Source organism: Festucalex cinctus, chromosome 13, assembly GCF_051991245.1.
Source record: "Festucalex cinctus isolate MCC-2025b chromosome 13, RoL_Fcin_1.0, whole genome shotgun sequence".
NCBI classification, from domain to species: Eukaryota; Metazoa; Chordata; class Actinopteri; order Syngnathiformes; family Syngnathidae; genus Festucalex; species Festucalex cinctus.
This window is the reverse complement of record NC_135423.1, coordinates 9,402,933-9,429,562: the sequence shown is the minus strand read 5'-3', so window position 1 is coordinate 9,429,562 and position 26,630 is coordinate 9,402,933. Positions and strand designations below refer to the sequence as shown.

At 42.4% G+C, this 26,630-nt stretch overlaps 2 protein-coding genes across 3 annotated transcripts; both read left to right on the top strand.

The window, feature by feature from the left end:
• Positions 1-582: 582 nt before the first annotated feature.
• On the top strand, positions 583-21,141 carry c2cd3 (C2 domain containing 3 centriole elongation regulator). The gene is given in 34 exon segments (XM_077494233.1): positions 583-832; positions 2,313-2,582; positions 2,765-2,922; positions 3,696-3,868; positions 3,938-4,059; positions 4,784-4,916; positions 5,676-5,813; positions 6,233-6,380; positions 6,459-6,568; positions 6,658-6,849; positions 7,004-7,119; positions 7,209-7,327; positions 7,794-7,919; positions 8,798-9,229; positions 9,327-9,478; positions 9,765-10,011; positions 11,227-11,401; positions 11,602-11,785; positions 11,858-12,030; positions 12,212-12,347; positions 12,441-12,709; positions 13,005-13,082; positions 13,502-14,107; positions 15,007-15,023; positions 15,025-15,289; positions 15,928-16,066; positions 16,148-16,409; positions 16,527-16,571; positions 17,073-17,203; positions 17,931-18,083; positions 18,398-18,561; positions 18,735-19,206; positions 19,854-19,950; positions 20,861-21,141. Coding segments are annotated over 34 exon segments (6,198 nt in total). The 5' UTR covers positions 583-777; the 3' UTR covers positions 21,002-21,141.
• Positions 21,142-21,302: 161 nt separating this feature from the next.
• On the top strand, positions 21,303-26,601 carry LOC144000427 (dicarboxylate carrier UCP2-like). 2 transcript variants are annotated; one of them, XM_077494244.1, is made up of 6 exons: positions 21,303-21,588; positions 22,588-22,795; positions 23,394-23,597; positions 24,233-24,334; positions 24,529-24,709; positions 25,173-26,601. In XM_077494244.1, exons 1-6 carry the CDS (start codon positions 21,460-21,462, stop codon positions 25,282-25,284), a joined length of 936 nt encoding a protein of 311 aa, XP_077350370.1. In that variant the 5' UTR covers positions 21,303-21,459; the 3' UTR covers positions 25,285-26,601. The 2 variants fall into 2 exon arrangements, with proteins under 2 accessions (XP_077350370.1, XP_077350369.1); XM_077494243.1 differs by having other exon boundaries at positions 24,529-26,601.
• The last annotated feature ends 29 nt before the right edge of the window (positions 26,602-26,630 follow it).

The following is a 26,630-nucleotide window of genomic DNA, read 5'->3' as shown; positions in this document are numbered from 1 at the left end:
TTTTGTTGTTGTTGTTTGTTTTGAATTTGCATTTTTTACGTGACTACTGTGGTATTTATTGGTGAATGTGCAATTTGTTCAATAAAGCGCACACAAAAAAATTGTTGGCACAAAATGGCTGTGTGTGGACTGCATTTCCCATCATGCCAGAAGGTTCACAGTAGGTTAATTGTTGGAGGTGACAGGTAAGGAAAAGACATCTGCTGCCATCTACCGGTGGTGGCACAAAATGGCCTCCTGTCGCTGTCACGTGAACTCTTTCCATCCTGTCATACCTCTGTGGTTGAAAACTTTATGCATTACATTATTACAGTATAGCAAATGACAAGTTAAGTGTCGCCATCTGCTGGTGTTGGCAAAAAAAGGCTGCTTGTCACTTCTGAACTTCTTTTCCCATTATGCTTTAGTGCATGTTAGCGGAAGTGAAGCAACTGTTATGTGTACTGAGAGGAGTGTATATTATTAAATTGTATTGTCTGAAATGTAATTGAATCTCGTCGAATAGCAAACCGCAATATGAAAGTGACGCTAAAGGTGGCGGCATAAAATGTTTACGGATCACTGCCAGTTGTGAACTACATTTCCCGTCATGCATCCGTGAGCGGCAGCGGAGGCGGGACTGCGGTTGAACTCAACAGTTGAGCGCGGGATGGCTTGTTTGTCATCTTGACTTGAAAGAGTTTTTCCACTGAAATGGCTTAATAACTAAAACATGCTTACGGACGCCAGTGTCGCCTCGTCGTCCCCTTTCGCTCGTTATATTCCCCGAGTGGGGTCATGAAGAGCCGTAGACAGGCCTCGGTCAAAGCCGCCGGGGGCACGAAGCAGAAAGGTGAAGTGTTGCTAGCTGGTTAGCTTCCTAGATTGGCAAGTTGTTGTCAGCTGTGTGTTGTCACCTATTTAGTATTGTTGTAAATAATGTAATATGGTTTCGCGTTGCGCTTTCGTTGTCAGAACGATACTGCAAAGGCAGCAGTGAGTTTAGGGTTCATAATCGTCTTATGTCCTGCTTTGTAAAGCCACTCTTTGATTCACGTATTCAACCACTGGTGCGTTTATTGCCGTTTGTATTACATCATGACACCTTTGAGATGTCAACAAACGAAGGCCTTTATGAAATGAATATGACATCTTCACAAATGACTATTCACACAAAAGTTTTCAACAACAACCACAAGTGCTTCCAAACCATTGGAAGATGAAAGAATAAATCATTTGCTTTATTTTCAGGGATCAGGTATCGACCAATCATGGCTCACCTTGAGTTTGGTCATATGACATTTACCTGTCATTTTCAGTTGACAGCAATATGGTCGCCCGCTGACATGTCTATAACGGGTGGCTTTTCTAAATCGGGTAGGGAACCCTGGTTCCCGAGAGCCACTGTCCTTCCTGCCTTCCATGCTTCCCTCCACCAATACAGCTGATTTGATTAACTGGATCGTTATCAAGCTTCTACAGAGCTTGATGATGATGATAATGATGATGATGATGATAACGAGTCAGCTGTGTTGGAGGGAGACATGGAAAACAGGCGGGACAGCGGCTCTCGAAGACCAGGGTTCGCTACCCCTGTTCTAAATTCCTAATTAATATTGCACAAACGCAATGTTCATCAATACTATGTTTAGACTAGTGAGGCTACATAGAACATAATGAACATTTCTGGGTTGACTTTCTCTTTAAAAAATTAGTCAACTTAGTCTGCAGGCCTCTATTTTCCACTTATGTTTTATTAATTGCATTACATTACGTACTATGTGGTATTTTTTGGGTCACCTTGACCCATGAACGCAGCATGACTGGTAATACTGTATTGCTTTTCATATAAGCCATGGTCTTGTCTCTTGTGTCAGTCACACACACGCACACGTGTGCCTCTCGCGATTGATTATTATTTCATCGATTACTTAAGTAATCGCCCCAACCTCCTACATTTTTTGCAAACGTTTACATTTGGGAGTATATCTGAGCTCTTGGAGCCAAACTACAACCACATGAAAGAGGTAGCTCACAATTTTTAGGCACTAATTAATTAATTTAATTAATTCAATTTATTGACCAGCCTGAACAGAACCTAAGAACAACTGCTTTTAATAATCCAGAAGAAGAGTGTATTTATTTACACACAGTTCGATTTCACGATTTAGCTCATTTTCAAATTGACGATTTTGAAAATGCCTAATTAATTTGATTTATTCGCCAGCACTAGTATGCGGTTGAAAGCGGAGAAAGTTTGGACATCCGTGATCTGGTTGTATGTGACCGTAGCGAGTGTGTGCTGATAGTTGCCATGGGGACTCTTTTTGCAGCCCTGTGCGAGGTGGCGGCCTCCACAAGCCTGCCCCCCCTAGTGGAAGGAGAGCTGCGCTGCTTCCTACGTGTGACCGTGAGCCGTCTGCGCTGGATCGTGGCCAGGCCTCCGCCGGCAACGAGGGTGCGTCTGCGTTGGTGGGGGGAGTCATCGGACGGCACGCACTTCAACCCTCGGGATGACGCTCAGTCCTTGCACAGGAATATCAAAACTACGGCGCGTTTCCCCGTACGCTGTGGCCCCAAGCAGCTCACCTCTTACCTGGCAGGTAAACTGCAGCTGGCCTTATGTTTGGGTTGCAAAGGTGTAGAAAATTCAGGGTACAGTTTGGGAAATGGGGAATACAGTGGAACCACCACTATTCATGCTGAAGGTATCAATATCAGGGGAATCGGAGATTTTATGTTAAGACCACGTTGAAAGTTTACCCGCCTGGCGGCTTTTCAACAGATATGGGAAATTTGGTGCTGGAGGTTTTGAGCAAGCAAGATCACCTTCCCGTCGCGCGAGCTCAGGTGAGAGAGATCTCCCGCCTGTCCCACTCGCAGCCCATCACTGGATTTCACACCCTGGTGTCACCCACCTCCAAGAAGCTTGGCGAGTTAGAGGTGAGCTAATGACCGTTTGTTTGCTACGTAAAGAAACAACAAAGACTTTGTAATGTCACAGTGTGGGAGGCATGTACCTTCGCCGAGGCTTTAGCATCGGTCGTCAGGCAAAATGAATCGAAGGGTCCAAAGGAACCTATGAGGTTGGACGGGTCTCTCTTCCGCTTTCTGATGTGTTAATTGTGATGTTAGGAAATAATAGAACTAAAGCAGAACTGCTTTTAAGCTTTTACCATTGCAAAACTTTCACAAACTGTACAGGCAATCTTAAAAAAAACAAAAAAAAACAAAAACAATATTTTTATTTAATTATTTATATTGCGGGGGGTTGTCTTATTTTTTTGACGGATGTTTTATGTCATTTGCATTTATTTATTTATTTATTCAAGACTAAATTATATTTTTTTACAAGCATTTTGGTTTATTTTTTTAGAAAAACAATTTGTCAGAATAAAGTTTTATATATATATATATATATATATATATATAAACAGTACTGTAAATAACATTGGAATCTTTTGAAGATTTTTTGTATGAGAATAAAATGAAAAATATTTGAAAATAAAGTAGTTTTAAGTCAGTTTTTTTTTCAAGGAGTCTTTTCAACGATAGTTCTTTTTCTTTTAGAGAAATTGTGAAAAGGAGTTTTTTTTTTTTTTTTTTAAAGAAGTACTTGTGAAAAGTTCTAAATTTGGAAAAATAAAATGAAATTGCAAGAATTGTTTTGTTTTTCATTGGGGGAAGGCAAACCTCAATGACGCCATTGCTTGCAGGTTTCGCTCCATTTGGAGCCTCTGGCCGCAGCATGCGACAACCGCAGCTCCTCGGTTCCTGCCACCGACTTCAGCAGCAACGTTCCTCAGGTCGCCTCGCTGGCCACGTTTGACGATCCCCCGCCCACCAACAGCAACAAATCATACGAGGGCAGCGATGGAAACGCGCCAAGGTTTGTCAAGATCATTTTTCACGTCTGCACCAGGGAAAAAAATTATGCTGATGCAATTTCTGGTTTCAGAGGGAAAGACCACTCATATTCTCAAACCACGCAGACAGACAAGGATCAGTCAGTGGAGAAATTGAAGTTGCGAGCAACCTCTCAAATAGCTGTGGATCAGCCGAGAGATGACATCCTGTCAGGTGCGTCACAAAAAGAAAGACTGGATGAGATTTAGAAGTTACACTAAATACATCTGATGACATCAAATCTGAGGTCAACTTTTTTTTTTTTTTTTTTTTCTACCAAGAACATTCAGGCGTACTTGAAGAATATATATATATATATATATATATATATATATATATATATATATATATTTTTTTTTTTTTTGTTTTTTTTTGTTTTTTTTTTTTGTTTTTTGTTTTGTTCCAGAAATTAAGTAATTTTTTCTGTGGAAAATAGTTGCATACTAATATGACTTACCCTTCCTAAATTAAAAAAAAAAAATCAATTGGGTTAAAAATTCCTTTTTAAAGAGTGAAAAAAGGTGGGCTTTTTTAAGGGGAAAACATATATTGTATATTATTTTTAAAAAGTGATAAAATTGCAGTTTTCCAAAAATATTTTTGGGGTGTGAAAATCATTTAATCATGAAAAAATGTGTTCAACTATCTCATTAGAATTCAACTTTATTTCAGTGACGTTTTGACTTGTTCTTCACACCGCCACCACAATTTTTCTCTGAACTAATGCAACTCTATTCTTGAAAGATTACAACTTTTCTGGGAAAACACAGCATTTGAACCTACATAAAAAAAAGTATGCTCCTGGTACAATTCATCATTTGGGTTTCAGTGTTGCTGGTAGTGATCCAGCTGATGTCGCCCATTCTCACTTTTTTTTTGTTTGTTTTTTTGGTCTCAGTCATTTTGGAGCGTGGCAACAAACTTCGGGACGCCATGGTTGTATCAGCGTTGAAAAGCGACATAGATTCTTCCCCGGTTCTCAAAGACCTCCAACTCCCTCTCCAGAGGTACAAGTCCAGACTGCCCTCCATGTGAGTGACCCTACAAAGTGTTTAAAGGGTTTACTTGCACTAAGATGGTTGTGGATTAGCTTATTGATTAGTTATAGTTGATTTATTGTTTGCCTGTATAATATAGGGATGTGTATCTCGTGCACCTAGGTAGATAAAAGGTCCACTAAAAATCACTTGTGCACATCCATGTTGTGATATTGGTTCACACGTTAAAGATATTTTGGTATTTTGATTTGTGCTTACTTCGAATATCATTGCAAAGCATTATGAGATATGCATGGGTTAGGGACTGAGCCTGACAGACAGTGAAGAGTGAAAATCTCCAAATGATCAATGCTCCTCATAATTGCTATGGGGCATATTATCTGGGGAATGGGATGAATAAAAACAAATGAATACGTGTGAGGCCTGGGTTTCTGGAGGTGGTCCACTAGGACCTCTGATGACACTGTCCCAGGTCATCCACGGGTCCACAAGTGACTTTTTTTTTTGGTGCACGTACTCGAATTGCACATGTGCAAAGCGAACATTGAACAGATTCACTAAAGGTTTACGTAGCGTTTGCGTGGCGCTAACCAGTAAAAATGGAGCAATCCGGGAGCGTCTAATCCACTAAACATGCACAGGCGCCGGGCAGGGAAATTCATCACCTGCGCTGCCAACCAGAATGCGCCCAGTTGCGCCAGTGTTTTTTGCGCGTAGTCTTGAACACATTTGGAATGGGCTGCTGTGCGTGCACCGTTAATGGCTCTTCTTTCTTCTCCTTCTGATGTCCAGGCCCCCTGAAATGTTACTTGAAAACGTCCCGCACGCTGATTCAGTTGTCAAGCATACGGGCAGCGACGCGGTTGTAGACTGCGGCCTCGGTTATTCTCCTGACATGGACCACAGAGCTGTCAATCTCCTCCTTGGCAGGTACCAACACTTAATTGCGTGAGTGCTTTAATTAATTGAGATCAGGTGTTTATTTGTGGCTGGAGTTGCAAAATGAATGGGATTTGCTGGGAATAAAGCAGGAAGCAATAAACTTGGACGGGCTGAAATTGTCGATGCGTCAAAATAACTGTGTCTTTTCAAATTGTGTCACTTGCCCTAAAAACTCAATTTCAGTAGCGCAAATGGAACATTATTGGTGAGAAGAGCAGCAGAATAGGTCATGTACTTTAGTAATCAAATGTTTTTTTCTAAATATTTGTCATGGAGGATTTGAGAGGGTTCTGAAGTGCTCAGGCCATTATTTTTTTTAAATTTCCATGATGATGGCAACCACTTGTCACATTTCTATTTGCAGAGATATTTGTGGCACCAAGTGATGCTCTATGCCTTCCCTTCAGGTTGAAGACATCTCCCCCGCCTCTGTGGGAGGGCCAAAGCTCCTTCCCCGAGTCTCTGTCCAGTCACAGCAGCGCGAGTGGAGACAGTGAACTTGGCGACCCGCTGTATGATCACAGCTTGCTGGAAAATCTATTCTACAAAACCCCCGTTAGTAGCTCATATGTGGAAAAAGAATGGCAGAGTTACCAATTCAGTCTTTTGTTGGAACACATTTTTGTGTTTCAGACGTCAGAGTTAAGACCAGATGAGACCACAGGTGACAGTATAGTGCAGAAGAAGACTTCATCCGGGTCCGAGAAACAGTTAAGAGAGCCCGCGTCCAGGTCGTGCGACGAGTAAGGCGCCCAAAGATGAGTTGTTTCTAAGAAAAACTTTTTTTTTATGAATACTTTTCCACGTCCACATTGTTGGAACTTTTATTTAGTCCTGTTTCAGAGCTTCACGGTGCTCTGACGGATGTCGGCCGTCCTCTGAGTCAGGAGCAGCTGACGTTTCTGAGTTTCATGCGATCAGCCAAAGTGACCATCGAGTCCATGAGTGTGCCCGCAGGGTGCGCGAGCCCCCCACCTAGGAAGAACTCAAGCAAATCTCCTTCACTGTTATGCAGAAAAAAGTGGTAGGAGATGCTTTTCAAATGCTGTACGGTAATCGGAAATACGTGGCACCTTGGCATCCACGTTTAACTTGTTGCATGACCCAGCTTGTAACTCCGTTTCTTTGTATGTATCAAATTAAAGCGTGTCAGTCAAGAATGATATCTCTTTTTGCAGCACGTATTTTGTCGAGTATACCTTCCCCAAGCCTTCCTCCTCCAGTCGACCTGGACGAAGTGTGATGCCAGGCGTGGAGGTGACCAGAGCTGCTTCCAGTAATGTCACAGGAGGAGGTACAACATTCTGGCAGGTGCTTGTTTGTGATGTTTTTGTTTTTCCAGTGGTGAACGTCTGACATGCTTCTGTTTGTGCATTTTTGAAGAGGTGAGCTTCCATCAGCTCTCTGTGTTTCCCGTCCGCTTCGGCAAAACCACACTGGAACTCTGGTGGGCAACCGATCTCCTTTTTCGAATTTACGTCAGAAAAAATGACCAAAAGAAAGTGAGTGTGTGACAACAGAATGATGAGAATATTTCTAATTCTAATTTCTTGTCCCTGCTTGTAAAACAGCCGCAAGAGCGCCAATACCAATACCTTGAAATAAGGCCTGATATCGGCCTTATAATGATACCTGGTACCAGTACGGGCTTATTCCTAATAAGTAAATGAAAATACACTTAAAAAAATATACAACTCTGGAAAAAAAATGGAGATCTGGAGAAGACAAAAAAACATGGACATTTTTGGGTGTTTTGAGAATTTTGTCTTGCAACTAAAATACTCTAAATTGCAATACTTGGATTCACTTTGGGGCTTATGATGTCAGTAACTTATTGAATAAAAGAAAAGTGTTTATTACTCAAACACAGTAAAATGGTAAAGTCAGAGAAGCTAATCATTTTGCCTTTGACAGACATATAGTGGAGAAAGAAAAGTACAATACTGACCTGAACTGTTGTCGCTGCAGGCTGTCGTCATCGGAGAAGCCGCTCATCCACTGCGATGTCTGCTGCAGAGTCAGCAGCTCTGCCAGTCGCTCACTCTGCCGGTGCACGCCGTCGAGGGCGCTATGCGCGAACTCTGTCTTCTCAGGGTAACATGCTACATAGATTATGGAAATTTCACTGTGTGTGTGTATAGTTTGTCATGATTCTTGAGCGGGAAAAGATATAATCTTAACAATATTAAGTTGTTTTGCTTAAAGAATGAAGTATGCTTTTTCAAGAGCATTGTATTGTTCTACAACAAAAATTTGATGAAAGTGGTACTTTTGCAATTTGTAATCTTGGAAAAAAAAAAGTCTTACCAGAATAAAGTGATATTTGTGTGAGGAAATTATCTCAACTTACAAGAATTAGGTTGTATTCAAGTATTTCTTCCCCCCCAAGAACAGTCGTGTTTTTCCCCAAATAGTCATTTTTCGTGGAAAAAAAAAAAGTTTATTCTTGTTGGAGAAAGGTCGTAATATTACGATGATGTTAAAGTACCTTTTTTTGTTTTTGTTTATTCTTTAAGAAAAAGGCACTCGTTATTCAAGAATAAAGTTGTTGTTTTTTTCTTTCGTGCATAATCAAGAACAAAAGTTGGATTTTTTTCTAAGGATAGTTGGAATCCAACTACAGTAGTCTTTTTGAAATTATTCAAAAATAAAAATACTTTTTTGAGAAACAAACCTCAAAATCCTATGAGTGAATAGTCTTATTTTTCCAGAAAAATTTTAATTTTACAGGAATGAAAAAGTCAATCTATCAAGAATGAAATCAAAAGATGTCTTTGAAGAAAAAAACAAAAAACAAGAATAGAATTAGAATAGTTTTTCAAGCAACTAAGAGTTGAACAATAAGAATTTTTGTGTATTTTTTTCCAAGAAAAGTAAGTCTTTTTTTTTTAAATCTTTTTTTTTTCTTTTTTTTAAATAACGTTTTTGTGAAGGGAAAAAAATGCTTCAGCGGTAATGGTTCTTTTTCCTAGGTCCTGCTTGAACTTTCTACTAACAGGGGCTCTGAAATCTCAGAAAAAAGAGACGCCTCATCGTCACGATCCACGCGCACTCCTCCGAGAGAGTCCGACACGACGTCGCGATGTGTCAACTTATGCTCGGAGGACCCAGCCGCTCGCTTGTCAGAAGACTACGCGCTGAGGGTTCCCGTTCAGCACTCCGTAGTAGCCCCTCCTCCAACACATCACACAACACCGGCGGCGTACACGTCGCGGCGTCCGGCGGCGGATGACCCTGAGATCCTTTTGCACACATTGCTGATGGTCCCGGATGGCAAGAACTTCACCAGTGGGCCGGCACAGGCCGTCAACGTGTACTTGAACTGTAAGCTCTTCTGGTGTGACGAGGTGGCGAGGTCTGTGGTCAGCTGGGGACGCGCCAACCCTTCTTTTAATTTTGTCCAGGTAGGGTGGGACTATAGCACATACAAATAAGCAGCCGTCACATGTACGATCGCGCTTTTGGTTAATGTAACTAATATTTGTACTTTGCTGCATATAGGTAACTCCCGTGCCTTTGACTGCACACATACTGGAGCGTATGAGGAACAACATGATGGTGATCGAAGTTTGGCAGAAGACGGGCGGATCCAGCCACGAGAAACTCCTCGGTCTCGTTAAGCTGCCTCTACACCAGTTCTACATGTCCTTCAGGCAAGTTTGGAACTTGTTTTAGATATGAACACTTCTGTAGTCTTTCTGCCGTGACCAATACCGCATATCTGTGCCTGAACTTTACCTCCTTCACTTGTTTGCTCTGCACAATCACTATTAAAAAGCTTAAGCTAACAGTTGAAATGTGATGTGTGAACGATAGTTTCTTTGAACCGAGATATCTGCAGTCATTTTTTGTTCCCCACTTGAGTTAAGCAAAGGAGACATGTATTTGGGCGCTTGGCTTTTTTCAAGTGTGATTGACTCCTCAGCCTTTTTCTCACAGGGATCCAAAGATCACCCACCTCCTTCTGCAGGCACAGTACCCCGTTTTAGGGGTGGACTGCTACATGCCAGTGGTGGACGTATTCTCGGGCGGCTGCCGAGGAAGCCTCCGTGTCACGCTGGCCATGGGCCTCTGCGAGCAGGTGCTCGCCCTGCAGCGCGCCAGAGACGAGGAGTGCGATTCGATGGGCAGCCCGCCCGTTAGACCTCTTCACTTGCTTGACCACCAGCCCAGTGCGCCCACCAAGGTTTCTCCTGCCTTCATGCATGTGTAGAGTCTGTGTATTAATGTTTGTATGCAATAGGCGCCAGGGTACTTCCGGGTGGCAGAACGTGACTGCTGCTGACCTGAACTGACTTGATGACAAAAACTTGTGTTTGGGGTTTGGCTGCCTGGTACACAGTCCTGGGGAAATTATGTTATTCAATTTCTTATTCATTTGAATACCCGGTACTAGTAAAGGTGGATGACATGTAAGAAAGAAAACATGGAATGTCTAAAAGTGCTGTTTTTGGCAGTCCAATGTCAAAGCTGTTGAGGTAAGAACTTACCAAGTGATTTTGGTTATTATCAAGAAAACCACAGAAAATAACTACATATCAGTTCTTAAATTTAACTCCTATGAGCTGACTCAATCTTTATATTTGTCCAAACATTTGAAATGAATAAGAAATTGGAGAAAACGGGGGTGGTCAATACATTTTTTCTATGACAGTGCAATGAATGGAGAAACGGGGCCAAACCACAACTAATTGTGTACAGATTGCCACACAATGGCGGTGAATTAATGCTGCTGCTGCTAATAATGTGTAAATGAATGTGTCCATGTCTCAATTCACGTCAATGTCAATACTTCCTTGACATCAAGATGCTTTGCGATAGCTGCAAAGCAATACCGTTAGTTTGAGCACAAAAACAACAACTTGGCAAATTTCTCAGCAGATAATGCAGGACAGGATCCTAAAAAAAAATGTGCAAATTTAAAATTTACCCCAATAGGTTTACATTTTTTCTGAAGCAGTTTACCTCACCTAACATCTTTAGTAGTCACCAATGTAGATACCAAGTACCAATGCCACTAATACTTTTGATGCATAAAATTTCCCCCCCAAAACGGACTATTTTTCAGAAAGACTTATACATCCCAATATAGTATTTTTCCTTGAATTTGCATAAAATGAATGGGTATTTTCTAATGATGTAATGTCTAATTCCTGATTGTAATGGCAGATACAGTACTGGTATCGGCTATGTCGCAAGTATGGATATCTTGAAATAAGACAATACTATCCCTAATTTAAGCCAATTACTCTTGTTTTCTCAATGGCTCAACCTTGGTCAAAAGACTTTTGTCCTTGTGCTATCATAGATTACTTACTCTCTTCCCTCGATTATGTGTGACTTTATGGCGAACAGATGAATTTCCAATCTCTGTCTGAAGCGCTTCCTCTTTCCCCTTCAGATAATCACATCTCAGGCACGAGCGACGACCGAGCACGTGTTCATGATCAGGGTGGAAAAGGTGATGGGCCTGACACCTCTGCAGTCTACAGTGTGGGGGGAGGCCGACTGCTACATACAGTACGCTTTCCCTTGCCAAGAAGGCGCTGATGTGGATGCCACCCTCGACGAATATAGTGAGCAGTTTCACGACGTACAATTTTTTTTTTTATTGTGTTTTGAGGGGGGATTGATGTTCCTTGATTTTTTAATTTTTTTTGGTTCCTCCATTTCAACAGTGTTCAATGTTCAAAGCTGTTAGGACCGTTTGTTTCCCCTCCTTTCTACTTATCTTTATCAATGTTAAGTTTACGTTGCATTTCTCATCTCTTAACAGACACCAACCTGAAGACTTTTCGTACCACCACCACTCTGTGTGCGCCCGACCCGGTGTTTGGCCACACGGAGACGCACGCCCTCTTTGCTCCTGAAGGTGTTCCCGTTCAGAAGCTACTTCTCAGCTCTCTTTCCAGCCAAGGGCTCAGTGGCGGCGGGGGTGTCCATTTTGAAGTGTGGTGCAGGTTTGTAGCGGTTAGTCGGTCCATAACCAGGTTAGAGGGAAACATGACACGTTTTTGCATGCGTTGCTGCAGATATTATTATCCCAATGTGCGAGACCAGCTGGTGGCCAAAGGAATTCTCCCCTTGTCCAAGTTGTGCGCCATGGTCACTATGCAGGGACGGCATCCCGATGAGGCCCAGATGTTCTCGCTACCTCTGCTCCCCAAAGTAGATGGCCTACCGACACATCAGCCTCGGCCCTCTGGTCTGCACTCTCAACTCACTCTCTTTTAATTATGCCACATCATTATTTCCAATACATCCGTCACTGTGACTCATTTTGCTATTTCCTGCTCACAATTACGTTTTTTTTGCTGTCCCAATCTGAGATTGAAATGTGACGTGTGTGTGCGTGTGTGTGCGTGTGTGTGTGTGTGTTTGGTCAGGCCTCCTGGATGTGTGCGTGCGCTACAAGCACCGACCAGTGAGAGCAGACGTGCCCACTGGCAGAGGAGCCGCCTCTTGCCTTGTGACCCTTGTGCTTCAAGTCCACAGAGGGTGTGGTTTGCAGGCAGCAGCCAGGTATGAAGACACCACATCATCCCACAACTCCATTCACTGGCTGCTAACACATCCCCCCCAATCGTATTTGGCTGTGTTTCTTCATCGTCGCAGGGTCATAGCCCGACAAGACGAAAGGTTCGACTACTTTGCCAAGGTGGGCGTCAACTCCTACGTGAGCGTCCATTTGTCCTTCTTGCCCGACGACGAGCCGACGTGCACCCGCGTGGCCGCCAGGACCTTCTGCCCTGAGTTTGACCACCACGCCGATGTGCGCTGCGACACGCTCGTCCACAAGAGCGGCGGGGAAACCTGCAGTCTGGCAGAGCAGCTGGCGGACGCTTTGGCCGTCTTCACCGTCTGGAATAAAGACAGTCGCAAAGGTCTAGTGACACTTCTTCAAATAATTATCAGTGTTTCCCAATATTTTTTGAGCCAAGACACATATTTGACATCTGAAAAATCTCGTGGCACACCACCAAACAAAAATGTCACAAAAAGTATGTTCAGTGGTACCTTGACTTTCAAGTTGTAATCTGCTTTTATAGCATTAAAAACCTTCCCTGTGATAAAATGCATCCTGGAAAAGTTTTAACCTTAGTCCTGCTTTGAATGAATGAACACGGTTTCTCATACTGATCCATTAGATATGGACTGATATTGTGTCTTTCTGTGCAGGTTTTACTTCCAAGCCCCCAGATGTGATGTTGGGCACTGTGAAAATCCCATTGGTAGATCTCCTCCGGAAAACAACAGGTGTACTTCTCTCTCTGTGACCATGGTCATTTTTTTTTTTTTTTTTTTTACCCCCACAAATACTCCACAATTTTTGGTTGGTTGATTGATTGATTGAATGAATGATTGAACAATCATTCATTTAATCGTTTAATTTAATAGAGCTGTTTTAAGCAAAAATGCAATACAACTCTTATCCCATACCAAAACAATGGTTTTATATGTATTTCTAGCTGTTGTCTGTGACTGTGACCCACCCAAAAAGGGTCTGCTACCCACTTTTGGGGCTCGACCCACCAATTGAGAATCAATTCTTCACAGGAATAAACAAATTTGCTCATTTTAGGCACACTGATCATTTTACAGTGGTTTTGTCATCTTTATTGCAGAGCTGTACATATAGCTACAATCTCAGGGTCCCTTCCCTTCTATATGTTAAGGTATTTCCGGCTGGTTCGGGATCTATGCATCCCGGGAATCTCCTTCAAGTCAGCACATGTTGGTTGGAGGTCTGGAAATCTCCGTCGGCTTTGCCCACCACTCGGAGCGGGAGCGGGTCATTCAGGCCGCTCGGGATTTGGGCTGGGATCCGACCCAGGCTCAGGTGGACTGTGACGACCTGGGCGCCTGGGAGCAGAGCACCGGGAAGTTATCTCTGACCTTCTCCATTCCCAGAGCCTGGTTACCGCTCCACTGCTTGCTCCTGCCGGGGCACGACACCCTGCAGCGCTCCACATACTGTTACCTCTGTTACAAGTTCTATGAGCTTGAGGCCTTCTGCTCGCACATGAAGCACCCGTGCGCCGGCGAGGCGACCGAGGGCGGCCAGACCACCGTGACATTCCAGGGGAGTCGCACCGTGGAGCTGGTGAGCTCCCAGCCGCTCATGTGGTACCTTCGAGAAGAGAGGCTGGAAGTGCAGGTGTGGGTGGCTTTCCAGAAGGACAAAAGCCAGAGGCCCCGGGACACGGACCGCCTGCTGGGGTCCGCCTTCATCGATTTGTCCTCACTTGTGAAGGCTCACAAGCAGAAGTCGACACTCAGCGGTAAGAAATAATCAGCAAGCAAATTGTTCAAATTATTAAGAGCGCCTTATGAACTGCTTTTTTTCACTTTCAAAACAGTCCATCTTTTAAATAACAGTAAAATATAGTGATTGTGTTTTTTAGGTTTGTAGCCATTTGAAGGCCAGTATGTTTATTATGTAACTTAACAAAAAAAAAAAAAAGGTCTTTAAAATACATTTTCTGTGATTGGGTAACTAACGAGTAGGGCAAAGTCCGCTCGGATCAGGTCCAGCTCACCTAAGTGGTAGAAAAAAATGGATGAATGTAAAATAAATTTCAAGTATTTGATCTTTATTCATGTTAGGCTGTGAACAAAAAAAAAAAATTAACTCAAGGTCCTAACGGAAAAATGTCCTTTTGAAAACCTTTGAACGTGGCACCTTTGGACAGACGAGTCATTTCAGTAGAAAGGCACCCATGCAGAAAACAATTGACCTCTGATGAAGGGACTGAGTCGCGACACGTCGACAATAAATTGCTCTGTAATAATTCAGTGCCTCAGCTTCTCTCTGCTTTTCTTTCAACATTTTTGTCCACCATGCTTGAAGTGGTGTGGAAACGTCAATGTTTTTGATCCACAGCGGCACTCTAATCCCCCCCCTACTTTTTTCTAGTAAATTAATATTTTGGATTATATTCACTTAAATTGTTCATCGACTTTTTTACTTTGTTAAGCACATGTATTTATTTATTTGCACACCAGTTAAATCATTTTATAAGCAATGGCTTGAATAAGATATAAAGCCCAAAAATGTCAGAATAGTTTGGAAATGAAAACTGATGTAAAACGTCCTCAGCCCTGAGGGTTCATAATTGTTCTTTTTGCACAGATGTGTTTACTGAATATTCATTGCTCTTTCTTCGGTCATGTGTGTTAGGAGTGTATCCGCTGTTCGGAGCGCACGGCGGCAGACCTGCAGGGCGCCGCTCTCCGTGTGCACATCAGCCTGACCGCCGGTTGCAGTCCAACTGTGGAAGACGACTCAGTGGAGTCCGACAGCCAGGAAGAAGCCTTAGTAGAGGAGCAGGCGCCGCCTCAGACTACGGAAAGCCAAACCACTCAAGATGTCGCATTGTCGCAGCCGAACGAAATAATCAGTGACGACGAGTCCTTTCCGGTCACGCTTGCCGTGCACAGTGCCAAAAACCTCAGTCTGAATGGTGAGCATGTGAAACAGTTATTACCTCTGCCAAGGAGGCGTTGTCCACAGTTTGGGTTTTAAACACTTAACCTGACCTCTATTTGAATTCAGAAGTTTTAAATGTTTTGTTTTGTTTTTAATGGATACTGCTGTATTTTGTTTTCATCTGATTTAGCTATTTTAGTGAAATTAAAACAACTTTAATCTATAAACTACTGACATCAGATGTAACTCCTAATACAGAAATTGGTAATGAAAATGTTGATTTTCAAGAAATGGAAAATGTTATTTAATGATTAATAGTAAGGGTACTTTTATTTTTAAAAATGTGTGAATGTATTAGTTGCTCTAAATGTTGCACTTTTTTATGCTCAATCAGTACAGTAAGCCAATACTCAGTCCAGAGGCTCGCGGAGACCGATCCTGCACTCAATAGGCCACACCCCTTTTAAAGGCACACAGTACTAGCGTACACAAAGTTGTATAAAAAAAAAGTCTGAACAGTAACTTGACACGGCCCACCATATTGTCACTCAGCTTGACATAACGTCACCATTCAATGCAATGTACTGTTTACAAAATTGACAGTTTTAACACTATATTTTCAGTGAATAATGCATGAATGTTGATGATTTGCACTCCCTGCCTTTGTGGCAGGCTGCCCACCATCTGCCAGTGGCGAAGGGGCGCTGTGCTGCTACGTCTCGTACGTCACCGCTGACTCTGCGGAACCCGTATCTACGGCGGTGGTGGCCGACACAAACTGCCCCGTGTGGGACCACCAGCGCGACTGCAGGCGGGTGCCACTTCCCCAAAAATTATCCCGGAAATCTCCACACTTGGCTGCTTAACAATGCTTTTGGATTGTATTCATCAGGCTTTCTAAGCAGCTCCTACTTGACCCACAACAGAGCTTGATGTTCAAAATCTGGCACAAAGGCGCCTCCGAAGCGGAGCAGGGGATCGGTTTCGCCTCTGTCGACCTCACCCCGTTGCTGTGTGGCCTGCAGTCGCTGTGCGGCTGGTACAACGTGACCGACTTAAGCGGCCATTGCCACGGTCAGCTCAAAGTGACCGTCAAGCCGCTGAAATGGTTACAAGACCTCCGCTGGCAAAAGAAATCCGCTGTGGATGCGGCGGTAAGACCAAAAGGCATTGCTCAGCTGTAGAAATAAGTCATTCACTGCTTTTGTCACCTGGAATCTGATTGCTTACTGCAACCGACGAAAATATTTGTCAAGTCCGTATTTCAACAGGTAGGCATGGAGGAAGGTCGCGCCCAGCTTGTCTGTGAAATTCAGGTTTGTAAACACCTGAAATGACTAACAGATAGATCCCTGTGGCGTCAATCAAATCATTTTGGATTTAAGTTCAGCGCAGTTTTTAAGGGAGAGGATCAAAATTTAGGGGGTGAATCTTGGCTTGCCATGTCAATTATGAGAGAGAGAGAAATACCAACATGTTGGACATCTGACGACTTTCGGGACAAAGCCTTTTCTCAGTTTAGTTTTTTTTTTTTTTTTTAAATAGTTTGCGATGCCACCAAAAAAGTATTAGTCAAAGTCATGACATGTTTAATTTCACAAAAGTTTTTCCTCATTATTTGGTAGGAAGCCAGCGTTTAAGGTTACGCCAAATTATGTTTAACTGCTGCTTACTAAACAGCAGAAAAAGCTGGAGCAGTTTGAATTTCTTTCCATTCAGTTCTTTGGGAAACAATGCTTCAATTCAGCATCTCAGAACAATTATATGTTTATGAACCAAAGGTTCCGCTGTTTTAAAACCGTGTGTTTTCTTTACAGCCTTCATCCCAGGTTGCGCCTCGCAGCTACCAGACCACAGCCACGTACAGCAGCTTCCCCTCTCACATCAGTCGATACCCTGAGCAGCACATCTCGTCCCCCAACCGCATGGATGACCTCTTTCCCAAAATGTGTGTACTTTTTATTATTTACATCATGTGTACATCATCCTGGCACTTAAGATCGCAGACCCATCTGGTGTATTGCACCGAGTGACAAAGAAGGACCACTAGTGAAAGAAGTAAAAAATAAAACAAAAAATAAATAAATAAATAAAAGGATTCTTTTTGAAATGCAATTCAAGGGGGGTATGTCGTGACCATTAATGATCAAATTACGGTAAATGAAAATGACCTATGTACAAATAATACTGAATTTTGAAAATGCATTGGAGGTTGGGCAGCAAACAATGATGTGCAGTAGGGCTGGGAATCTTTGACTGTCTCACGATTCGATTAGATTCAGAATCGATTTTCGATTCTCGATTCAAACGATTTTCGATTCCAAATTTTTTCATTGATAAATGATTTCTGCTTCAATTTACACATATGCACAACATTGTCATGATCTACTCCAGTCTGATTTGCAAGACAAAATGACAAATAGAGACATTAAAGTGTCTTTTTTTTTTTTTTTTTTTTTTGAAACATTTATTAATTTTGTATTGTAAGTGCGTTTTTCCCCAAAAACAGCATGTGGGCTACAAGTGCCTTTTCCCCTTCTTCTTCATTTCTAATTTAAATAAAATCGATTTTTGGGTATTAATATCGATTCGATTCGATTCATAAATGAGAATCTCGATTCTTTTATGAATCGATTTTTTGGCACACCCCTAATGTGCAGTGTTTCCTTGACTAGCTCTGTGCCCAGTGAGAGAGAGCGCCACCATGAGCACATGCAAAAGGTGCGTCTTCATCATCAGAGCCTTCAGGAGCAAGCTGGCCTGCACTCGGTCTGCAATGGCAGCGGCGACAACAACCCCTCCAGCTCTCTGCTCTTCTCCACGATCAGGTAGCCTTAGCAGTTTTTACTTCTAACTAGGGCTGTACTGTACATTTTATTTTCAACCCTGCAACCCTCTTCTCTAATCTTCACGTTTAGTACCCTCTTCTACTCTCATCGATAACTAGATCCAGCTGCTGTTCACTTATCTATTGCAATTATTTCACTACATATCAATACACTTAACGTACATCGCAGGATCTGCGACGTAACTATTGCGCATAACGTACACAAACTTAACAATGCACGATATGATCGTGCAGCACTACTACCACTTTTTCCCCGCCAAGAGGTGACGGTAAATTGATTGTGTCAACACGCAGAAAGATTATGAGTGAGCAGGACAACATCCAGAGATACTTCAGCAGCAAGATTGCGTCGCCTGCCTTCCTGCCTGCCGCCGAACAAGACGAGCAGAAGCGGGTTGAGAGTGACACGCGGCAACTTCTTGTCACGTCCCAAGCGTTACCTGACGATGTCCACAATGGTGAGCTTCTATCTTAGGCTGTGCTAGCTCACTGTCAGCAGATCTTTAAAGTGGACAGATTAATTAATTTGAGTATGCTGTTAACTCACATGTGTTCCAAATGAACTTTCCTCATAATGAATGAAAATGCAATTTGTTGTGAATGTAATCTGTTCTTTTTTTTTAAATTGAAGGTCGCCGCCTAGAAGCCATTTCCTCCATCCTCCATGATAGATCAGCCAAAGAAAACCACTCTGACATGATCTCCAGCCCACACGTCGCTTCTTGCCCCCGGTCGCCATTTCCAACATCTCAGCCTGAGGAAGAAGAGGCCTGCGGCCACGACGAGGAAGCAGGAGTCACTGATGACGATGAAGAACGTAAATCACAGTGCAGCGAGGAGGAGGAGGAGGATTACGAGGAAGTGGTGGTGGAGCCGAGACATTTGAATGAGGTGACGATTTCCACGGATAAGACCGATTTGTGGAATAGCATCCTATCGGACCGGGACAACCCGGAAGCTCAGGAGGAGAGTCGGACAAAATCCAGCAGGAAACAGGAAGTTGACAAGTCATCACAAGAAGAATCTTCAATCTCTCAGAGCGACGACGATGATGACACGACGACAGCAGCCGGTGCTGCAGGGCCCACGCCGGAGAAACAAGTGTATCCTTCATTGTGAGTTCTGACATTTGTACCAAAGTACACGACCCACCTTGAGCCTCACTTTGGATTATTTGTTCTGTTTACTACAGAGGTGTCTAAACGTTTTTCCTATACGCACCACATACTGTACCTGTATAGAAAATGGAAGGATGCAAGGGCCTTCTTTGACCTTTACTCACATTTACAATCAATCCATCAGTTTAAGTTAAGATAAACACATTCAATTTTGCAGGACACAGGCAGAATCTTTGCAGCTTCCAAACCATCACTTTTACAGGAAACCAAAAAAATCGATGACTGCTGGTTAACAATTTCTGTGATTGTTCTATCTATAGGTATATATTGGAAGAAATGTGGTTTTGCTGAAAACTTAAAAATTCCCAAAACAAATGTCATATGAAGCATTTATTTGCCGAAAATGGAGGAGTAAAAAAAAAAAAAAAGTGAATATTTGGAAAACTGACTCAAAAGATTTGGACAAAATTCGTCGTGAGCAGTGGCCCTGAGTCCCACCACAATAGATCTTCTGCTTACTTCTCCACATTCTGAACAATACAACAACAAATCTAGACTAAACGCTGACTTTTTCCATCCACAAACCAGATTAGATCAGGTGTTTTTTTTTGTTTAACTTCTGGCACCAAAAGCTCCCTTCCCAACTTTTTCCTGCCATCCCACCAACTGGAGGCCTCACTGAGAGTGGTACGCTTGGCGCCCTCATTCTCCAATTCATCCAGCGATGCAGTGAGTACTGATTAATTGTTGGGAAATGCTTTAATTGTCACTAGGGGGCCGCACGTTTTACTGAAGTTTTGTGCCTCCAGAACATGGGTGCAAGCTTGATTGCTCACAGAAATGTTGTGACTGGGCACTCTCAGGATTACCCCAAAATTAACACAGAGCAATAATTTCTTTTCTGTAACTCAATACAGTGAATCCCCTCTATTTGTAGAGCAGTAGGAGTAGGACCAACCACTGCCACTAGTAGTGAAAATCCACAAAAAATAGCACGTTTGTTTATTGTGTACAAGTACTGTTTTAATTTTTGTTTTTTTATTTGGTTATTCCCCCAATTGTTAGAGTATTCATTTTATTTTTAATTTAATTTTACACTTAAATCTGTTTTTCAAATGTTAATCACAGAAGGGAAAGTGTTTATTTTCATAGATAAATATAAGGGATTTATGTCATGAATCTATATTACAGATACTTTCATTTTAATTCCATTTGTATATTTTTTTTTTTTTAAACTTCATGTAATTAAAATAAACTATTACAGTATAATTTTAATTTCAGCAGGGAATTTAGTGTGGCTTTTTCTTTTTTTTTTTTTTGGTGTAATATACAATATATTATTTTCCAAATTAAATTTAATTTTAAATCTCATACCGTTTTAATGTACAAGCACACACTTCGCAGAAAGTAATTTATATTTTTTTGTTCAATTTGTATTTGTTATGCATTTTATACCTGAAGGGGAATTACATATTTGTTTTTATATAACTGAACTCATGTAACCCTATTTAATTTTTCATATGTCAATAATCTTCTATGTACATTTTAATCCCGGGAAGCAAATCGGCACGTGTTTGTCCATATTGTTTCAACAATATTTCTTACACTTTGTGCTTGAATAACTTTTGCTTGTTGACAGGAGCGTGGCCTGACTCCGCCTCACATTCCTCGCAGGGGTCCTCGACGCTGTCCCGACATGTCGCCCACTTCCAGGAAGAGACAGACGCAAAGATTTGCCAGAATCTGCGCCACTCGCTTTGACGACGATGACGACGATTAGCACGTGGTGCCAGATAGTGTGTGTTTTGAGGGATAGAATTTGGGGTGGGGGGTGCGGTTGGCCGCTTGGGGAGTGCCGCTATAATGTAAGTGTCATATTTTGTATTTTTCTAAATAAATATTTGCCATCCATTCAGTATACTCACTAGACTAGGACTCGTCGTTCCACAAGGTTGAATGAAGTCAAATAGTTGCACAGGTGACGTGGCTCATTTGCATCGGGCGTGTTTACGTGCCTGCCTCAAGCGCACACGACTGAGTGACGGCTCACCTCCGCCGGTCTTGTTGTTTGACACCGGCATGTCGCGTTGCAGCTTGTACAGAGCTGACGGCGCGAGACCTGTACCCGTGTCTTCCTCTAAGACACGTGAAGTTGTTTTGATGTGGCTACTGGAGGCGGCGAGTTGTCTTTGTGCTTAAGGTCCGGTTGGTCCTCAGCCAGACGCTTTTTTTCTGACCATGGTCGGCAGGGGAGATTCTGCCGACTTGAACCCGTCGGTGCCCATCAAGCTCTTCTCGGCCGGGACGGCCGGCTGCGTGGCGGACCTGGTCACCTTCCCATTGGACACGGCCAAAGTCAGACTGCAGGTGAGCAGCAGACCTTAAACACTTTTTTTTTTTTGTGTGTATTTACTTCAACGATTATCACGTTAACTTTTTCCAAGAATTGGTTTGGTAGAGAAGGCAATGGCTTTCCGAAAGACCATAGTCCGCATTTAGCAGATTACAGAATGTGATTTACAAATGTATCAAAGAGAAACTGCAAAGTGCAAAGTATTTTTTAAAAACCCACCAAGGCAAACGACTCCTGTAAATTTAGTCTGGTTTGCTACCAAATTTGAACCACCTGGACCAGACAGATGGGTTATGCAAAATTGCAGAAGGTTTTCATCATTGTGTGTGGGTGGAAGCATGGCAGTCTGCTAACTCAGTTTGCTGACTCATCATAAAACATGAAACTGTAATAACCCAAAATTTGTAAACGTTTTGAAAATATGGCCCCAAAGACAATTAATTCCACTTGACAGACATGTTGAATGACATTTCACCTGTTATCCAAAAAGGTGTCTTGCACATTTTTAAGTGGAGAGTCCCCCTATTTATGCCTCTGGAAGGGGTGTGTCCCCTGTAGTGGTCACAATGAATATATTATTCACCAGGTGTGGCTGGTGAAAAACTGTCTTGAATCCCATTCATTATTTTCTACCCTGAAATTGTCACCAATCAGCCACAGGCCACATATGGAGATAGTCAACCATTCACACTCACATTCCCACGGTCACCGAGTGAGAACTGAAGCTGCGCTGCATGCAGCAAAGTCAGGCGAATGTATCACGACTACACCAACTTTGCAACTAAATGCCAATCACGTGCTTGACAGGTAGATGATGCTACATTGCGAGGCATCGTCAATGCATGTGGGCGGAGACTAGTGGCTATATTTGACAATTCCACCTAAATTTCACTGCAGTAACTCCACTCCCAATGCATCAATTTACTTGTGCACACAGTTCGACTTAATATGTGGCTGAGCTAATTTGGAGCATGTCATTTTTCTTATTTGCTATGCTTTCTTCCTCTTTTTAGATTCAAGGTGAATCGAAGCCCTTAGTAAAAGGCCAGAGGGCCACGTACCGAGGTGTGTTTGGCACCATCTTGACCATCATAAGGGTCGAGGGTCCCAGGGGCCTCTACAATGGACTGGTGGCCGGCCTGCACAGACAGATGAGCTTCGCCTCGGTGCGAGTGGGCCTGTATGACACCATGAAGCAGTTGTACAGCAGGGGCTCAGAGAGTAAGCGTGCCTGTTGGAGGCATTTTTATTGTTTTACGCCTGACAAATATTCCTCACTTGTGTTCACTCAAACTGCGCATTCCACCGTACGTTCCTCCCTGCAGGCCTTCTTCACTGTGACACTAGAAATTGTGACAGTTAATGAGAGTCAAGTTATGTAAACCTCTCGAAATGTCAGCAGCCTTTGCCAGTCAGACCAGGTTGACAGCTCTCATTGTAGATAATTGCTCTTTCGCACACTCCTAAATTTATGTTGGTAATTTCCATATCATTTAATCAATAATGGTAAAGACATACCCCACTGTCTTTGAGTGTAAAAGTCAGTCACGTTTATTGATGTATTTGAATTATTGGTAGTTGCTATCATTCAAACGGAAATAGTTTCTAAGGAGAATAAAATATCTTTGACCATATGTGTACCCCGCCGGTTAGGTTCCAGCTCACCCATGACCCGAATGAGGACAAGCACAGAGAACAGTATACTGTTGTCCAAAGTACATTATAGAGGATGGGTGTACAATGACATCATCATCAACACCAATGCTGGCAATTCAAGCCCAATGTTTGCATTTCATTGTTAGAATTGCTCCTTTGGCAGATGCTGGCATCGCCTCGCGGTTGCTGGCAGGCTGCACCACGGGGGCCATGGCGGTGGCGGCGGCCCAGCCCACCGACGTGGTGAAAGTCCGGTTCCAGGCGCAGGTCCGTCTGCCCCAGGATGGCTCGGCGACCAGATACAGCAGCACCCTGGACGCCTATAGGACCATAGCCAGGGATGAGGGGGTCCGAGGCCTGTGGAAAGGTAAAGGTCACCCCATGCATTGTCCTGAAATATGACTATATGAATTGAACACTGGACAAAGGTCTTGAGACGTAAATGTTGTTGAATAAATCCTGTCCTATTAAATAAAGAAACTTACATTTTATTTGAAGACTGATTTAATTTTAGTATTACACTAAATACATTAACAGAATTACAGGCTTTCATGTAACAGGATTGCAGATCAATGTTAACGTTAAGCATTTTTGCTCAAGAGTACATGCTAGCTTTTTTAGCAGCTTTAAGTGATCGACAAGAACACATTTGACTGCATGATTCGAGCTTAAATACTTTCATATTTTTTTTTGTCTTTTTCTGAAAATACGAGTAACAGCAGCATTGGTTTGATAAACAAAAATCTGACCAACAGAAGACGTCTCGTGGTCAACAATTTAGCTTCATGTCATTTCTGCTGACTTGAGTCATGCAGCTCCCCCCCCCCCCCCCCCCCCCTTCCTCTAGATCAAGAATAATAATAAGAATATCTTTTTTTTTTTTTTTTTTTTTTTAAAGCAAATTACAGCACGTCAACAAAGAATTATACTCCTGATTAAGAACTTACTGTATGAATGATTGTTGGTTTGGACTTGACCTGGAACACGACTCTGCCTGCACAGGTTGTCTGCCAAACATCGCTCGCAACGCCATTGTGAATTGCTCCGAGATGGTCACCTATGACATCATCAAGGAGCGTATCCTGCAGTACAAGTTGATGACGGGCAAGTCCACACTTGCGCTAATGAATGTCTTTGGACTTGGTGTATGTATGCTGTGGTAATTGTATGTTTGGGGGTGACAAGACGGTCAGCTGTTTAGTCTTCAATGTGACGGGAGCCGCCGCGTCAGTCAGAAGCCCTCGTGTACTGCATCTGCTGTATACAATTTCTCTTGATTATTTTTTTTCTTTTCCCAGATAACATGCCGTGCCACTTCACAGCCGCCTTCGCCGCCGGATTTTGTACCACGGTGGTGGCCTCTCCGGTGGACGTGATCAAAACGCGCTACATGAACTCGGTGCCGGGCCAGTATAGCGGCGCCATCAACTGCGCATTCACCATGCTGCTCAAAGAGGGGGCCACCGCCTTCTACAAGGGGTACGTGTTAGAACAACTCTTTCATCGCCGCGGACGTTTATATTCGTCAACCGGAATCTCGCCATTTACCGCCACTGAATATATTCGCCAAGTGTATTTGTCAACAGGAAAAGCTTGCCTGTGAATTCAACACCTTTGCATTGCTTTGGATTTGAGGTCAGCACAGACTTGGAGTAGAAGATAAACAATATCGTCAGAAAATGTAGTCTGATCTTTATCTCAATCACAAGAATAAACAAAAAGTGTTTGAGACTAATACCACACAAGCAGATGGAAGGAGTTCTGATAAAAGAAGCGAGTCGACCCTTTCTTTTGCTAGGTTTGCCGCTTATATTGTCGCAGAACACAAAGCTCCGGCTAGAAATGAGGGCATGCCTCCTGAAACGGCCGCACAACAATAAATCAGGTACAAATGGAAAACCAAAAAGTGAAAAAGCTTTGTTTGTATTTTCGTCTATTTTAGATTCATGGCCTCCTTCCTGCGCTTGGGCTCATGGAACATCGTTATGTTCATGAGCTACGAGCAAATTAAAAGAGGTGCTGCAAGATTGCAGCAATCCATGGAGTCTTCCTGATAACCCGTCTGGCAGGTTGTGGCCTGGCATCGTAAAACTTCTTAAGGAGAACGCGGCTCAAAAGTTGAAGGGCACAGAATGGTGTGTGTCTGTCTCTGACCCTGACCCTGACCTTGACCTCTCCTGGAGGAATTTGATGACACTCTTTCATTCCCTACGTGCTCTTACATTCTTGAGTGCGGCCACCGAAACCAACCGTGTGCTCATATTTGGGGCAATAATTGGGGCTGATTTTCTCCTGAAATTGGGTAGGTGCAATGTGTTTCTGCAAGTTTGTATTTATTAATGTCATGAAAAGAAGAATAGTAATATATGCAACAAAAACATATATAATTGTAGTTATGTAGTGTAATTGTAAATAGCACAATTAAAACATGAGAATGAATGATCTAAATTTTACATGTTAACTTTTTTTGTTCCTCTAACAAAAATGTTTGCCCCTCCCACTGCTTTACAATCTGCCTTTCTTTCAATCTTTGTTTTCTTCCCTTTTACTCTTTATTTTTATTTTTTCCTTTCTCGTTCTTATCTTTTATGTACTCCACGCAAAAGCATGTGCGCCACCTCCACATAATGTGCTGTCTTGTTTTTGGACACATTTTGAAAATGACGATTACATTCTTTTTATTTTGCCATACAACTGTAATATAGCTTTTAATTCATTCAATTGTTATAACTTATACTGGATCCCTGGATATGAAATAATTTCCGTTGTGGATAAAATAATTTAAAACATACGAAAAGTTTTTTTGTTTGTGAAAACAATTGCGATGCAACATCCCTAAAAAAAAAAAAAAAAAAAAAAAAAAAAAAGCCAAAGAAACACAAAAGGTACATGAGTTGATCAGTGTAGCTCGTCAGTGAGATGAAGTTTTGTTGTCTGGGAAAGTTCCACTATTTGAAAAGCACACCTCGGACACAAATGACATGATTGGTTGTGTTTTGTTTGATTGTTATTTTTGACGGTGATGGACATTTACCATTTCTATTATGTGGAACTGGTAGAGGATGAGAATGTAGGAGAGTATAGTGATTCTGTCCATGATTGTATAGTGTTTTAGAAAGTGGAAATGTTATGATTTTCCTTATTTGCCTTATTTGTCATTTGTCAATGATCTCACTCCTAGCTGAGTGCACAGAAATGGGGCTAAACTTAAGTATGGATCAACATGGATCCATGTTGTTTTTGTTTTGTGGTCGTGCTCGTGTGGAGGGCTGAGCTCAAATGTACTTTGTGTTTAAATGTGTCTCGTTTGTTTGCTTTTTTTGTGGCACAAATAAACTTCGCTTGTCCGTTCTGGCGTGCAAAAAGTGAAACATTGAACAGTTTGATACTTTTTTTTTTT